At 35.3% G+C, this 17,751-nt stretch overlaps 1 protein-coding gene across 4 annotated transcripts in view; it reads right to left on the bottom strand.

Moving 5' to 3' along the window:
• The window catches only part of SERPINI1 (serpin family I member 1), an 83,261-nt gene that overhangs the window by 21,063 nt on the left and 44,447 nt on the right, over positions 1–17,751 (bottom strand). For 2 of the 4 annotated variants that reach the window (XM_008531372.2, XM_070582294.1), the window contains exons 2-5: positions 9,422–9,689; positions 8,165–8,395; positions 6,241–6,435; positions 4,575–4,779 (exon numbers count right to left, since the gene is read on the bottom strand). In XM_008531372.2, the coding sequence (XP_008529594.1) occupies positions 4,575–4,779; positions 6,241–6,435; positions 8,165–8,395; positions 9,422–9,671 (881 nt within the window). In that variant the 5' untranslated portion in view covers positions 9,672–9,689. Of the gene's footprint in view, positions 1–4,574; positions 4,780–6,240; positions 6,436–8,164; positions 8,396–9,421; positions 9,690–11,155; positions 11,346–17,751 lie in introns of all 4 variants that reach the window. The other 2 variants (XM_070582291.1, XM_070582293.1) reach the window with 2 other exon arrangements.

Below are 17,751 nucleotides of genomic sequence, written 5' to 3'. Positions count from 1 at the left end.
TTAAGAGCAGCTTGGTTTGTTTCCCAGTTCTGAGGCTGACTGTTCAGGTGAAGATGGTAATTCAGCCAGTTTGAACTGGGGCAAGTTGCTTAATTTCTGAGCCTCAGTTCTGGGATGTGAAAAATGGCAATAATAATATTTACTTCATAGTATTGTTGAAGGGATTTAATAAGTTTTCTAAAAGTCTTAGATGGTGCTGGCATGTAGGAGGAATGCAAGAAAGGGCAGATCCTGATAATAGCACTTATTATATTGCAGTTATGTATAACATTCACATTATTATAGATGGTAAGGCACTGGATATTTGCATTTTAGTAGTGGTGGAGTAATTTGATTAAATAGTTGTATTAATCTCTGCTACTTTAACTGTAAATTAGTCAAATCTAGTGTCTCTTTCATTTTAATATTAGTAGTATCTGGCATAGGACAAAATACATAAGATGAAGGCAAATAACATCCAGCTGTCAGTGACTGTTCAAAGTTGAAGACAGGATGTAAACAGTTTCCACTTATCCATTTCTTACCTTTTTTCTATATCAAATTATTGAAAAATAGCTATTATCCACTTACTATCTCTTTCCTCTTAATACAGGCTAATACTAATATAAATATTTATTACCATCTCCCATATACTGAGTGCCTACTATGTCCCAGGCACTATGCAAATCCTTTTATGTATAGTATCTCATTTAATCATCCCTCCGATAATCTCATATGATCCCCTGAGGTAAGTGTTGTTATCTCTATTCCACAGAAGAACAAACTGAAGTTCAAAAAAGCTCAGCAACTTGCCCTAATCACACAGCTAGTGAAGTGAGGGTATGAACTAAGTTCTTTTTGACTGCAAACCCTCCCACCACTAATCACTTTAATTCCTGCAATGGCATATTTAAAAAAGAAACTACAGGCAGACTTTACATTTCACCTGCTGAATTTAAAAATAAAAAGCCACAGCATTGCTTTTTTAAAACCTAAGGCATGCCTGTTTTAATAAAGGCATACAATGTAATTGCGCATTTGCAGTTTTCTATCTGAATAAGGTGAAGAGGGATGCAGAGGGCGGAAGCACTGGGGACTGAGCAGCTGGGCCGAGCGAGTGTTAGAAAAGAACAAATAGATGTTTCATATAAGGAGGTTCATAAAATTTATAAGCAATTAAACGAATCAAACCCTTGGTAGAAAAACCTAATAAAAAGCACTCATATTAAAGAACAAAATCAGATGGCTTCTGTGTTGGTTTTCTTTTACGACATGAAAGTGAAGTGCTTTATTAGGAGACAATCATTTTTAAATAATAGGATGGCTTCTGGTTACAAAATAGAGAATCACTTTCTATCCTTTGATTTCTAGCACTCTGATCACAAATGACAAATCTGAGACTACAAAAGTCAGAGTGGCAAGGTACTACCATCAGGTACATCTGCATTCCAAGTATTAAGAAATTTGATTTTGATTTTAGAAAAATCTTTTTATACCTAAGCTATATCAGTAAAGATTGAAAATCAAGGCTATACAATGAACAGGGTAATGCTCATTAGAACCAAGTTTAATAAAAAATCCTACTTACAGAAAACTATATAGAAAGCTATCCATACATTAACATAAGATAAATACTGGGACTCAAAATGTACACTGAAAATTAAACAATAACAGTAATAATAAATAAAAAATAATCATATGATGCTTACTCTCTGCCAGGCATTATTCTAAAGTGCTTTTAATATATATATTTTATATATTAGCCAAGCTACTTTTGCTGCCATGGATAAGCTGGAAGAACATCTGGCAATCTCATGTAAATCTTAGAGATGTAAGGCTGTGCATAAACCTTGTGGTATTTCACTGGATTTGGTGATAACACACAGGTACAGCAATCTTACCATCTCCTGAACAGATTCTTGTATTTTGGATAAAAATACAATGTTAATTCAGGGGATTTATTGTTCAGCGGAGAAAATAACAAAAATACAAAGGTAATTGTCCTTTCTCCCTATCCAAAATACCCTATACCTCTTAAGGAAGCATTTTAAAGCTATTTGTATAAAATCTAGTATAATAGAAAGTAAAAGTACCTGTCAAGCAGGACAAGAATGGGGTCAAATTACAGAAATGCAAAGTTGCATCGTCAGAGCAATATCTCCATATGAATAAAACTACACAAAGCATTGAAGACAGACACTTGAGTAAACCTAGAACACACCTATTAGAAAACTTTTCCCTTTGCTAAAATTGGGTCACATAAATCATTACCCTCACTGAGCACTTATTGGGTCCTAATGCTGTAAAATGAGGGGAGTGGATAGTTATCCACTGATTACTACTGACACATAAGTATTTGAAAAGAGTCAATCTCTTAAAAAGGGAAACTCAATTTTCCTTGTCTAGCTATTACTCTCCCTGTCTAAGCACTAGCCATGGAGAGGGAGCGTTCATAGAACTATGAGAAATGGATACATGGTAATTAACTGTGCCTAGTTTAGTAACAGGCATTAATATGAGCAAGCAAGCTAAACTATTTCATAATTGAAGAGTATCTCTTAGGAAATGAAAATTTAATTTTCTTCTGCTGCCACATTCAACTTCTCAGTGGACAGGACCTGGAGGCCACATTTTCCAGTTAATCAGAATATGTGATGCTTATTAAGCATTCATTTAGAATTCTGTTAAAATACTCCTAAATAACTTAGCATCCTCACAGAATTGAAGCATTTGGAGATGCTGAGCTTAATTCATGAAATTTTAATAAGGAAAGCTTTAATACTGTACTCAATTTCTCATATTATCAAAAGGAATTCCTTATAAAATGCAAAAAAAATACAAAATCAATGATAAAAGGTCACTAGACGAGATTTTAGATCTGATTTAGATAGCTATTTAAACTTAATTATTAATGCTTAAAAGTAAATTGTTCTTTTAGAGTTAAGATACATTGTTTATAAATTAAGTATGTAGATGGCAACTATCATATACAAAAAGACTTTCGCTTTATTTGTCAGACATTCACCAGCTACCTCTCCTTGAGTAAAGACAATCTTTCTACATAAATGTATTGTCATGGAAAATTATGCAAGCTAAATATCTTAGCCAAAAAGAATAAAAGTAAACCATTTGGGTTATGGCTACCTTAATTTTTACATGTAGACTAAGAAATGTATGGCTATATATTATGTATGGTTCCATATTATGAATATATAACACTAACATAATGTGTATATATACTTCTAGCCAAATGTCTACAGTTCCAAATAGATCTCCTTCATTAACATAAGTAAACATCAGCTAAGTTTTTGGAAAAATGACAATTTATGTAAGATGTAACTTTTAAATGACAATTCCTAAAATTAGAATGAATATGAATGAGTTAATGAGTTTTTAGTAATTCAGTTTTAATACTAACATCTTATCACCTTTCAATGTTCATATTAATTAATCATATTTGTATAATTTTCCTAATACGGAATTAGTGTTAGAAGTATACATCCACATACACACATATATGTGTCTATCTGTTGTTTATTTGCGTCTTCTTTTCTAGCCTAGAATTTACACATTATGTTTATAAACTTGTTGTTTGTGTTTACTGGCCTAACTCCCCTACTAAATTTTAAGGTACTGAGCGACAGAATAAACACCTTCAGTTCGGTTTGGTTTTGCACTTATTGTGTCTCTGTTATGGAGGAGAGAACTGACTCTACCTTAGAAGAAGGTACAGAAGGAAAGCAAGACCTCCAAGAAGGTAATTTCCTTGTGGGGTGGTAACATAAATGTACTGTCATAGCGGGGAGGTGCACAAGTGAGCTGAAAGTGAGGGTCACGTGCTCCATCAGGTGGTTCATGGAAGGCTTCCTAGGAGATCTGGTGCCAGAGCTGTACCCTGCAGGCTAAGTAAACAATATCTGGCAAAGAAATGTGAGGAGGGCATTTAGGCGAATGCAAAAACATACACAGAGACCTGGAGGCATGAAAAATGCATGTCTGTGGCATAACCACAAGCACATGGGGAGTACATGTTACAAAATGTTTCATGTGGTGAGTGGCAGAGGTAGGGTTGAGGAAGTGGATGGAAGTCAGAACATCAAGAACCCACATGGATTTTATTCTTTCAGCCACAGGGTGAATTTTAAGCTTCTTCCTGCTTATTTATGATTGCATCTTGGCACCTAGCACAGTGACTTGCTTGCATTCTTCCAATAATGTTGAAGATTATTTTCTCTCCAGCTATAATCAACTTTAAATATTGTTGAAATACAGAAGACTGTCAATGCAAATAATATTCAGAGACAATCTACAAAAAATCTTCTAAAATGAAGCTAAGAATATTGACTGATATCTGAAACTAGGTCCTGGTACACAGTACTGAATGAAACAAAAAGTGAGGCTGTGTCTCTGGACAGGACTGCATTAGGATGGAAGAATACTTTTAAAAAAAGAAGGAAGGAAGGAGAAGGAGAGGAGGAGGAGAGTAGCGTAAGACTTAAAATTCAAAAGCAGTGACATGAGTTTTCCTGAGTCAGGACCTTCATTGACATCCCTCCCTCTGTGCTATCAGAGGGAGTCACACAGCAGCCTCTCACCTGGGCAGGTACACTTCCACTTTTTGCTTTTTCACGGAGTTTGCCCATTCTTCAATCAGCTGTGCTTTGACCAATGGCTCCAGAGTGGCCAGTGGAACTTCCTGTCTGGACAATACCAGCATCATACTTATCTCATCTCCCTCATATGGTATTTCTAGGACTTGGTAGATACCACCAGCTTCATTGGAGCCATCACTAAATTCTCCTAAAAAAACAAAAGAAGGGTGATAAAAGGCCTAGCCCAAAGCTTAAATAAAAGGTATAAATTTGTTATAATTTTCTTCCAAAATAATGTATAGAATATAAGAAATTCAGGCATCTGAGAAAAAGACGGTTTATTTAAAAATAGGCCCTGAAATTGAAGTAAATCCTCAGCCCTGCAAAATTTGTTTTATTTTAGAATCCCCAGAATTATTTCACACTTGTCATAACACGTTCTCTAGACTTACTTTTTATTTTTAAATGAGATACTTCAAATGAATATATATTTAAAGGATATCTATAAAAACAATGAAAAGTACTGGCTGGAAAAATACAGCCCTGGATCCAAGTTGGATGTAAGTCACATTTACCAATATGCACCTGATTTCTATGAAGGGACAAGTTGACCCATAACACCTGGTACTCCATTATTACCACAGTGAAAAGTTTTGAGGCCAAGGCAGCAGAGCCAAAAGGAAATCTATTGCATTCTACAATAGTTATCTAGTGTATTTGTGGTGATTAAGACCTCCAAATTAGGTAACTAGGTAAATTAGGTAATTGGCTTTGTGTTCTATGAACTTAGCCAAATTGACTAGGCTTTCATAAAAAAATAAGGAAGTCTTTAAAACAAATGGTCCTGCCACTACTTTAAAATTTTCCCCATTTTCAAAAAAAAGGTAATGCTTGTGTTACGAAACTTTTCCTGTAACTGATATAGGTCCCTTAGACATCACATTAAAGATTTTGGTTTTCAAATAAATGGATATTTTTCCTTTCTTATTTTGACTGTTAATTTGATTAACTGTGATTATAATCTTTTAATTTTACAGTGTACTTTTAAATAGAATAAACTATTACTTCTAACATATACTTAACTTACAATTACATTTCTGCTTACAACAACAAATTATCGTAGTTTGATATAGTGTATAGGAAGGAGTAACACCCTAAATTTCTAAAAAGTCCAACAAAACGTCTTTGAAAATAATGCCAAGGATATTGAGTTCTATCACAAATTATAGGCTCTCAGTAAATGAAATTATGAATGAGTAATTATGTCTGATCATACACACACAAGTCTGAAAGCAAAATTTTAAAGGAAAGCTTGTAATTCAAAAAGTGGTGAGGAGTCCAAATCAAGAGCTGAGTGGAATATATGGTTCACTATAAACTACCCCAAAGCCAGTGACTTTTGGAGTAACTCAGAATGTTCTTGAATAAGGTCAGATATTTTCATGTGAATAAAGCTACTCTGAAGGTGTGGTCAATTTCATAAATTAAATAAAAATACTGGAAAACTGTCAAGGCATATAATATTCACTCAAGATCCAGGAGCCAAGGAAGTTGAATTATAGCCCAAACTAGATCAACAAGAAATTTGAGTAATGAATATTTCATGTTCCTTCTTAGAAATTTGTTGATATACTGCAAGAAGAAAGAAATAAAAGCCAAAATGTGTTACCATAATAAAATTCTCCTTGTTGATACATCATTGGAATCTGGACTTCACTTTCATCATCTTTAGTGAAGGAAAAGGTTCTAGTATTTTCGGGTCTAAACTGTGACTTCCAGTTCCCTTTGAAATAGACAGCATTGATGAGGGCCAGATGAGTGAGAGCATCAAAATCCCTTGGGGATACCAAATCTTTCAACAGACCTAATCATGAAAAAATGAACAGATGAAAATTCACATTAAATTGGAAGGTGAAAGGGGACCAACAGATTATCAAGTGTACCATCTGATAGAATGATCCAGAAAAACTATATACATTATTAAATTTACAATAAAAATTAAAAGCATTTTACTTTCAAAGGAAAAATGTTACATACACACATACATTTGTAGATTAAGGGCATGTAAAACACCCACACTCTCTAAAATAACACCAGGAGCAACTTACACTTGTACAAACTACAGAATCATGTACAAAAGAATCTCAGGCTTCACCACTTTCCAGTTGCGATGATGCATGTAAAACTCTTAACACAGAGCAAGCACCCAATAAATGTTTCTAAGTTTATACAGAGCAAGCACCCAATAAATGTTTCTAAGTTTATCCTTGAACAATGTACATGATTAAAATGTCATCCAATTAAAATTTTCCTGTGTCTATTAGATATCTTTCTACCAAGTATAACAATTGCTTTTGACTAGGGGAAAACAGATAAGTGAAAGTCAATTACACTCATGATGCCTTATTTTCCATCATTTGAAATGTTCCTTTCTAAATCCGTTTTGAAAGACCTTGGCTCTTTGTTGACTGCTAAAAGTGTTTAAAAAGAGTTTGGAAACAAACAGCTTTTAAAAATTAAATCTATTCCAGGTGGACTATTATTCTTTGAATATTAAAAAAAGACAAACATAGGTTTCTTTTATTCTGCATTTTAATCTCATAGTTGAAAAAGATAGGACCAAAATTTGCTCTGTATTCTCTTGTTTTATTAATCATAGTACCCCTTTAGGTGCATAAGAAGGTGCTTCAGCATTTTGGGGATTATAGGATATGTGATCAAGATTTTTGTTGTTGTTCCAAAATAAAATTTATTAGATTAACATTATTTTGCAAGTTTTGACAATACAAATTAATTTAATGAACAGCTGTAGTAATCTTTCAATTTGGTGTCATTTTTTAGATTCTAATTTCAATTATTTTGACAGTAAAATTGGAGAATAAAATGGTAAAATATAAAACATTTGGACAGCTTAAATACATTTAAAAAACTATAAATTAGAAATAAAATTTAAAATAAATGCGTCTCTTTCTAAATCCTCTCCATTTATTTGGGCTTTAAAGAATCCTATGCAAATTTTTTGATTACTAATCAAGTTCCATGGTTTAAAAGCCAACAAACATCTTTAAACTCTAATTTTTAAGTGTCTCTTATTCTTATTATTCTTATTATTTTATTTATATTTCTTTAATATAATAAGAATTTAATTTATAATTTAATTTAATAAGAATTTAATTATTCTTATTATTTAATATTCTTATTATTTAATTTATAATTAAAATTATATTGCTAAGAGAGCCACCAATTGCCATTCTAGGTAGTATCTAAATTATTAAATGGTCAGCTCAAGCAAAATTCCATGCAATAGTCAAGATTACGATACAGAGGAAACCCATCAATTGGAGAGCACAGATTTCAGATTAGTTTATCAGTGCCAAAATTCTATACACGCCAAAAGATTTAACTTCTTTCTTAAACATGTATTCATAAACAAAGCTTCTAAAAAGACTGTAATCTATATGAAATAATTATTAGATACTCAACTAAATGCTATCTATCATTCAAAATGCAAAAGGAACGAGAGGACAATTTCAGCAGTAAAGGAGAGTTAAAGCTAAACTGTCAAAAGGAAAGAAAGGAACCAAATGACATACTATTTGTGTTATTCTCCACCCACTTATTGATATAGTTGGCCACAGCTACATTTTGACTGAAGTCCACACGATTTACTTCTGCATTAAAGTATTTTTTCATCATTTTCAGAAACTCATCATTGATATGAAGTTCATTTTGCACAAAGAGGGAATTGGCAATTTTCATCACATACTGGCTCTCTTCAGCAGTTACCATGTTAGAAAAATCCTTCAAGAAAGAAAATTCTTCACCTGCAAAATGACAAAGGATAAGTTTATTAGTGGAACAAAGACAGTGAAAGATCAAGGAGAGTGAGGAACACCCAACACGGTGAGGGCTTGAAGAAAGAGCACTGGTTTGTTCCCTATGTTGACATGGTAAGGAAGGTCCACGTTTGTGCTATTGCTAGATGTTCAAATTAACTTTTTGCAGCTTAGTATTATCAACGGATATTATTTTTTGTTTTAATTGATGTATCAGTAGAATTTATAAAATCAAGATTTTTTTTGGGTTGTTTTCTTTCAAAGTACTTAAGTTGCTTTCAGTAAATTAGTCTTATAATTATCAAGAATAAGAATTGTTTAATTATCTAATCAAAAAATCAAAATATTCCTTTAAATTTTACTTTCACTGAACTTTTTCTAACCTTATAACCAGAAAAATTCATTAGAAATTGTTGAGTTCTTAACTTTTCAATGAGTTAATTCACATGTATATTAGAAACATTAAAATAGAAATCATACATCATGTCAAAGTGATTACAAAATGCCTTTTGGCTAGAAATTTTCTCCAGTACATATAATTTTCATAATAATACAACATTTCAAAAAAAATTCTTGGATGCGATTTAAACAATGAAGATACAGTTGATTTTAAGCAAAAATTTCTGATAGAAAATCACATTGCTTTTCCTTATTGCACTCATCACAGTTGCAATTTTTAATTCATTTACGTGATAATGGGTTAATATGTGTCTTTCTCTCTAGACTGGAAACTCTATCAGAGCAAGAACCAGGTTTGCTTTTGTTTATCACACTGAGGTTTATTTAAGTAACAATAACAATAAAAGATATAATTTCCTTAGATTAATTTAGCCAGGGATGGAGCCAGAAATTCACACCTTTCTTGGGTTTCCTAACGCTTCTCCTAGCCATACCACCTCAATGAGATCACTTTCTTCCCTTGTGTAAATACTGCTGCCTGTGGCACAAGAAAACAGAACTGAGTTGAAAGTTAAAGACAAACTATCTTGAGAAATCAAACCTAAGCCCGCTTACCATTTTTCAGGCTGTCATATCCCATTGCATGACGGATTTCTTTCAGTGTAGACCCTTGGGCCCCAAGTTCCATCATTCCCATTGCAAGGGTAACACTCAATGGAGAGAAAAGAATATTTTCATCTTCCCCAGTGGCTCGAAGATGGTTGTACATATTCACTGACAACTCAGCAATGGTTGCATCAGGGAACGTGGCCCCTAAAGCCAAACTTTGCAGAACCACCAAAGAGAAGAGCCCAAGGAAAGTCATGTTGGAATAGTTTCAAGCCTGGAAAACAATAATTTACATATTAATTATTAATTATCTCAGCGAAATGGAGTGAAAGGTAGAAAAGAATAATAAGAATTCTTTCTTGGCAAGAAAGTAAACCAAAAGTTGTTAAACACATCCAGTGTTAATGTCTCTATAACAAAAGCCCCATTAAAGGATATCTTGGAAGCTCCTAGTTTTAAAAAGTCAATTAATAGTCAAATGAACAAATAGCATTGTTAAACTCTGAGGATACTCCCAGGATACAAGATATCCCTGGTCCCCGCCTTCATTGTGTTAAGAGGATGTATATAGGTACATACAGAAGTAATTATGGGACATGTTTGTTGAGGCTAATTTATCAATTTTTCATAGCCTCACCATATATATTTTGGTCATGATTTTGAAACAATTTACTCTAGCTTACACTAAACTACTTAGGTCCAGGACAACCATAAGGAAAATCAAAAGATATTTATAGGGTTTTAAGATGAACTAGTGAAGTTAGGCATTTGAAAATGCTGCCTTACCCACTTACTACAATTTATAAAATTAATGCACCATGCAGCTCAGTTACCAAATGGTGGGAGGAGATCAGAAACACACCTGCCACCAGCCCCAGTTTTTCCAGCCCCGGCTGCAGAACCCACAGGAAGTGGTAACCCAGAGAAAAAGCAGATTCAGCACATCCTTGCGTGGTTTTCCCTTACACATTGCTTCCCTGTGAGGTGGCTGTTCCAGTGACAATTTCTGGGCAGGGAGGAGCATCCCACGACACCATCATTTTATGCTCAGGGTTAGGTTACCATTTCAGATTATACCAACAAACTGGTGACTCTACTTAAATGAATATTTCTCCAAATCGGGCCCATCTGGTTCTGAACAAGTTCTCTTGTGAAAATAAAGCAGTGTCAGTGCCCAGACATCTCTGAATAATGTTTCCGCCTGTCGGCACACCCGTGTGCCAGAAGCCCTGTCTCCCCACAGACAGCACACACTGGGGACAGGATTCCCTTTCCTTGTATTCTCATACCTTGTCTGTCACAGCAGCCATCTGAAAGCTAAACTGTCTAAGTAGCTTACTACTTCTTGATCTTTTTAAAAAAATCATTAAAACAACATGTAAAGTGATATTGAGCAAACACAGTTGGAGAGTTGCATTTTAATTAGTGTAGAGCATTAACAGTCCCCGTTGCTCAGTTTACAGAGTGCGTACACATTTAATGTAAGAGCAGTGTGTTTCCGACAGGCTGTTGAGTCAGACAGTGCTAATCAGTCCTTTAATATTTCTAATCCCAATTTCAGAGAACTGCCTGGTCACTCTGTAAGTCCTTCACATTTTAGCGTTCAGTCTGAAGTATCAATTTTTCGTCTGAGAAGTCCCAAGCTCTCCCCACCTCCTGCTTTTGTATTAATGGTTAAAAACCTCCCCCTTGTCTAAGAAGGGATGTTCTCAGCCAGTATGTAAATTTGGTTTCTCACACCTCGTGCTGTGAGGGGCAGAGGACAGCTGCTGGTGGGGACCAAGTGCACTGCTGCAGAACAGTGTCCGTCATGCATGCAGCTTCGAGACACAAGCCAGGTGCCCAGGCCACAGCGGCCCTCCCAGGTTGCTGTCTTCAGCCATCGATGGAGGCTGCCACGGCATTCTCTCTTCCTTTTCACTCTAGAGAACTCCAGGAAAGGTGGAAGCAGAACAGATGAGATTTCTCTCTCTCTAGATGCAGACGGAAATTTAGCAGGTTCTCTTATAAGTTGAAAGAGAACTTAAGACATATCCGACATTTAATGTTTAAGATGTAATACTATTTGGTAGAACTTTGAAATTTAAGTCAGATTCAAAAGCCCATACTTTTAATCATAACACTATTCTGCTGTCTGACATGCCATCTTAACTTTTACCGTGCAAAGACCCAAAACTGGGCCTTCTTACTTTCATTTAATGTTATCTAGTATAATACCAAGAAATTAAAGTCACTGTATGATTGTAGTAGCTGTCATTCAACAACACAACTATGTGAAAACCATTGCATTTAACGTATCAAATTTTAGGTTAATAAAAAGATTTCATTCATATAAAACAAAAACCAACCTATTGCCAACCAATAAGCATTCCAGAAAACAAGGCCAAGTCTATTATGTCCAAGAGGCATTTTTATTTACAAATGAATGTACTCTGAGATAATAATAGCTTTGGTAAGTCACATGCATTCTATCTGTCTTTGCCTCTTCATTCATGAAATGAAGATACTAATCCCTACTCTGCACAATTATCAAAGAAACAAATGAGATAGCATAGGTGTTTGAAGCACTCATTTTAAGCTACAAGTTATGCTAATAAAGGACATTATCATTAGAAATGTGTTTCCTAGGTTTGTGTATTTGCTAAGTCAAGCAAGAGGCTATAGAGCCCAAATGAGCGGTTTACCATTTCTGTTGGCCCATCTAATGTAGCACCATTAGCTATTCATTCAGCCAAGATTGATAGAGGTACCATGAAGATACCAAAATGTACAAGGACAGGTTCTTGTCCTCAAGGAACTCACATCATTGTGCAAGAGTGCTCTATTACAGTGGTTCTTATCTTTTTAAGAAAAGAGATTCTTTTTAAGAATCAGGAGAAGGACAAATCATCTCTTCAGAAATGCATGCATATGGATAACGGAACATTACATTCGCTGGCCAGGATATTTACCAGCCTCAGGTTAGGAACCCCTGGTCTACAGCAGATGGTCCAGATGCAGAAAGAAGCAGTGTTTGATGGGCTCGGAGCTCTGCAGCACTCTCTTACCAGAGGAAAGAGATGTCAAAACCACTAATGTACCTTCAGGCTTCTAGAGGACTCCTGGAAAGAATACCCCTATGTTTGTAAGAGAGGGCTCTTCCTAGGGAAGTGAGCAGCAGGCCGCTGATTTACATATTCTGCTAGGAAATTAGGAGCTGTACTGTGGCGGTGAATGGTGGGAGCTGGTCATATCAGGAAACTCTTCAGTAAAGATTTAAAGAACTCTGCCCTGGAAACACATTTTTATCCATAATTAAGTGATCTTTCCGGCTTTCCAGTGTGCAAGCCAAATGACCTCTGCTAGACTGGTCCAGGCTTTCTGATCTCATGGACCCGACCCCTTACCTCTGCTGCTTCTGACTACTCCTTCTGAGGGTTTCTTGGGTCGGTGGGGGGGAGAGGAGATGACTTCCTTCTCCCCTTCTCCCTTCTCAGTGTAGGTGTTCTCCATGGACCTGTTCCTGGCCCTCTTCTCTTCTGCATAATGCTCTTCTCACTCCTGCTGGTGAACTTCTCTTAAAACAAAGATCCTCCAACTTTTATCCTTATTCATATTATTCCCAAATAAGTAAAATTCTAGTTCTGGCTTTATTTTTATCTTAATTTCTGATGTGCATTGCAAATTGTTCTTGGGATGTCTAGTCCTTGATTCTTGCCAGCACTTCAAATTCAACATGGCTCAGACAGGACTCTGTCTTATCAATCAAATCTACTTTTTTTTTCTTAAAACATCAAAGTCTTCGACTCTTCTCCATCTCTTTTTCCCTTATGTTGAGTGAACTGTCAACACGTATTCCATACTACATCCCTGACACTTCTGTCCATCACGCCATGGCCATTTCCATGGCCCTAATGGCAGTTCTTCCTCTTAATGCATTCTCAAGGACGCCACCAATGGCTTTCAGCTATTCTCTGAACCACAGGTTACTGCCCTCTTCAATCCAACATTTGCATAGCCTCCAGGTGAATTGTCTTGATGTATTGTTATGAACAGATATCCCTGTATTTACAAAACCTCAGGATTTCTCTCATGACTGTAGACTAAAGCTGAAAATCCTTAGTCTTGACCATAACCCACTGCACTGTGATCCAGCATAACTTTCTACCTACTACTCTCCTTCATGAACCCTGCAATTCTAGTCAGACTCCCTTTTGCAATACATATCCCAGAATTTCCCTTTCCTGTTGCTGGCTTGTGTAGTTCTTTTTCTGGAACTACTTCAACCTGGTTCCATATGTTCAAATCCTAACCATTCCTCAAGGTTCTGCTCCACTTTCATTTCCTTTATGAATATCCTCCTGTTTCTTCAGTTAAAACAGCAATTTGCCCCTCCTCTGAAATCCTGGCACATTTTATCTCTACCTGTCCAATAGTACATACCAGTGCTTCCTTCTATTACAGATAATTCCCTACATACATCATCTTGTTTCCCAGGCCTTTTGAAGGCACAAATGGAAGTGCATTCATCTTTGTATATCTTAGGATAATCAGAATAAGCATCTAATGCATTACACATAGTAGGTGCCAAATATGCGTTGAATTAATACAGCATGAGATGTAAAGGCCCACAATGCTTCATTAGAAAGAACAGCAAGAGTAGCTACTGCTTCCAAATTCTTGAGGCTAATTTAATCTAAACCCACAGGTAGTAGCTCATTTCCATTTTTTATTCTCTTTGATAAATTGTTTCCTTATTGAGTCTGAAACCATCTTTCCAGGCTGACAAAGTGGCACTGTCACCAATGCTGGCATAATGCAATGGCTGGACATGGGATGCATTAACAAACAAGTACACCACCTCGAAAAATCACAAAAGGTGCTACCCAATGTTACTGTATTAACATTAGTCTACAGTATGCCAGGGCCCCACCATTAATCATCATAATCAATACATTCCAAAATGAGTTACTCTCACATGGAGCATTACTTTGTAGATTCTTTATTTTCAAGTTCTTGAATAAAATATCTTTTCATGAAAACAAGGGGCTGCTGTACCAGAATAGTAGTTGATAGTGCTGTTATGCTAGAAAAGACAGAAGCATTTGAGCTCTGAATAAACTACCAGTAACTTCTGAATTTCTCCTCCTTGTTGCCAGAGGTAGGGAAGGTTGTGGGTGTGTGTATGTGTGTAGATTGCTTTAGGAAGCACTTCATCAAAACAGGTCAGGAACTAAAATCTTCTCATAATTGAGCAATGAGGGATCACAGAACTAAAAGCCAGCACAATAAAAAAGAGTTTTTTTTTAACTTCATTAGTAGTTAATCTTATTTATAGAAAGATTGATTATTCATAAATGCAATTTGTTGCTTTTTTTGATAACCTAATTATTTGAAATTAAAAAAAAATGGTTCCATAATTGTGAGTTGAGAAAACAAGGAAGGTACTCTTTAGAAGGTAAGAAAAATGGCTGAAGAAGATCCTTACTTCAGCAAAAAAGAGCCATAGGAAATTACTAAGGAGAAACGTCTAATTGAAAGAAAACTGTCTTGAAGTCTTCTGGCCTATTAGTTCTCAGATTCTTGCACGTAAAGGACTAGTAATTTTTTTAATTGAGGGAACCAATATAGAGTTGTTAAATTTTTATTTTACCAAGTAAATACATTGGGATAAGGGCAAAAAAAAAAAATTTAACAAAATAATGCCTCTTACAATCACATAAAAGAATGAACACATCGACCACATAAAAGAATGAACATTTCAACATGGAAATAAGACAGTCCTTTAAAATATATATTTGAATTCAGGAAGTCTCACTCCTCATTTTTTTTCATGGGTTAGCACTGCATGTTTGGAAACCATTGCTCTAACTTTGGTTAGTACTAGCTCACTTGATGAAATTTGGAACAGGTGGAAGTCTCCAGGCTTTTGTTTCCTGCTTTACTAAGAGAAAGGGTTAACCTAGATCAGCAGCAATGAAGCTGGGAAAATTGTCAAAGAATCTGTTGCACACAAAAAAAGAGTCATTATCTTGTGAAACAATCTGTATTTTAACAATCTGTAATTTAGCAACTTTCCTCAATTGTACATGCATGGTGTCCCTCCCTGCCGCTAACTTTAACTTTTCTGAAATTGGAATAAATCTTATAATCAATGTCCAAAGAAAGCAGCTAGTCCTCAGAGAGGCAAGTTGTTACCCTGTTGTCATTTCTAGCGTAAGGTGTCATAGCCTGGACAAGTGTGAACTTTCAGCTACTTCTTTATCCTAGCTGCCTCAGTTGACTTATTTCCATTGATGCTGCCTCCCAGAGTTGAGTTTTTTGCTTAAACTTGGATCCAGAATTGTCCTCAATAGGACTGTACTATGATGGCAGCACTGAAAAGAACGAAGACCATGTATGCAGAAGAGAAGAGAAAAGAGGACGTAAATTTACTGTGAGTGATGCAAGAATTCATCACTGGAAAAATGAACTGATTTTCTTGTACAAAAAACAACCAAATGTTTTACAAAGGATCTGAGACTAGAAGATACATGCAAGTAGATAAATTTCTGCAAGTAGGTAAATCTCTTGTCCTTGGGATATGTAGATAAGAACTGCCTGTTGGATGCCAATTAGCACAATTAAAAGCAGAAGAATTTGCCAAATCTCTCAAAATAAGTCACAGTGTTCTCAAAGTGAGGAAAGGTGAATGACCCGGCTTTGTGAAGGACTACCACTCAGGTGCTAAGTTTCAAAAGCTTCCTGATAACTTCCGAAATTAGCTGTATAAATGTGTGGAGAGTAGAGTGTGGAGGTAGATTAGTCAAATAATCAAATGGAAATGTAGAGAATACACTAGTATTCTTTGAAATGCCTTAAGATTTTCATTCACAAAGGTGTCAAAAAGTTTCACTTGGAAAATGCATTATGAAAAGTATCACGTCATATGCAGGATAAATGATGGCCAAAAGTGACTCAGAAGAATGACAAGAAGGCTTAGACTTAAACTTTGGCTATTAAGGGCATAAAAATGCTGGGGACTGAGTAAATACACTCCATTGTGCTATTTTTTAAAAGAACTGTACACTTTTTCCTTTTAAAATTTTCTTTCTCCCCAAAAAGGTGTTATTAAATTGAGATGTGTCTTAAAACCAAGGGGTCAGAACCAAGGAAATAAGGGAACATAGAAGGTTTAATTCTGTAATTGCAACATCTATGAAATTATGATATGAATGGTTTAATCCTTTCATCTCTTTCTCTTTTTTTGCTTCTCCCTCCAGCTATCTAGCCCACTGTGATCTTTTCCATTCTCTCTTACACTTTGGAATAAGATACATCTTTATCTTCTTTTTCCTGTTCTATTGAATCAAGACAAAAGGAAACCTCATCAGGTTTCTCTCAAACAAGGAGAAAATGGCCAGGTATTTCAAAGGGCAGAACTATAAAGAGAGTTACCTTTAAATTAAATATTTAATTTACCAGAAAAAATTATGAAAGACTTGCAAATGGACCAAGATGATTACTGAATGTCTTCGATGAAAAACTATACATTATCTAGAACATACCTTTCCAGGTTACCTGACTCTATGGGTTTTGGGCCCTTCATTGTCTTGGAACAATTTTACAACTCTCTAAATTGCAGATGATTGATAGTGACGCAAATGATTTTTGTCGTGGAAATGCACAGTATAATGTATGGTTGGATGCAATTGATTTTTGCCCTGTGGATGTTGACCAGTTTTGCATCTATTAAGCACATGTATTTCAGTGTTCCTGATGGGTTTTTATATTCATCTGCTTTTTGGATTCTCTCATGAATTGGTTTTAACATCTTACTGTTCTTTCATTAATTAATGAGCTAAATAAAATCTTTGACATCATTCATTTTATTTTGCAAGAGAGTCAAGATTATGACCTTTTAAATAACAATTATCCTTTAACTAATTTTTTAAATTCTTAAAGTTAGAAATTTTTCTTTCAAAAAATATTTATCTTCATGGGATATGCCAATAATCAGAGTAAGAAGGAATTGAAATATTATTCTTTTCTTAATTACTGAATATTCCTTAATTATTGGTTAAATTAGTACTGTACCAGTGGTACCCAAAAATGATTTAGTTTGGAATTACTGATCACATAGCAGCTAGCACTCAGCTGGCTGTGCCACAGGTCTAAAGTTCTTGCGTATTTTGCATGCATCCAAGAGGAAGGTTAGGCCTGGAAGAGTCTATGGTGGCCTGCTCATTTAGGGACTAACCAGTCCTGGAAATGCTGAGAAAAGAACAAGAAAAGACATGGCACTAAGACTCCTCAGAATTTCTAAAATGTTTTAGTATGTATGAATATATTAAGTGTGAATTCCCCAGCATCAAGAC

This window comes from Equus przewalskii, chromosome 18 (assembly GCF_037783145.1).
Source record: "Equus przewalskii isolate Varuska chromosome 18, EquPr2, whole genome shotgun sequence".
Classification (NCBI taxonomy): domain Eukaryota; kingdom Metazoa; phylum Chordata; class Mammalia; order Perissodactyla; family Equidae; genus Equus; species Equus przewalskii.
Note: the sequence above shows the minus strand (reverse complement) of the source record. Positions and strands in the feature narration are given on the sequence as shown.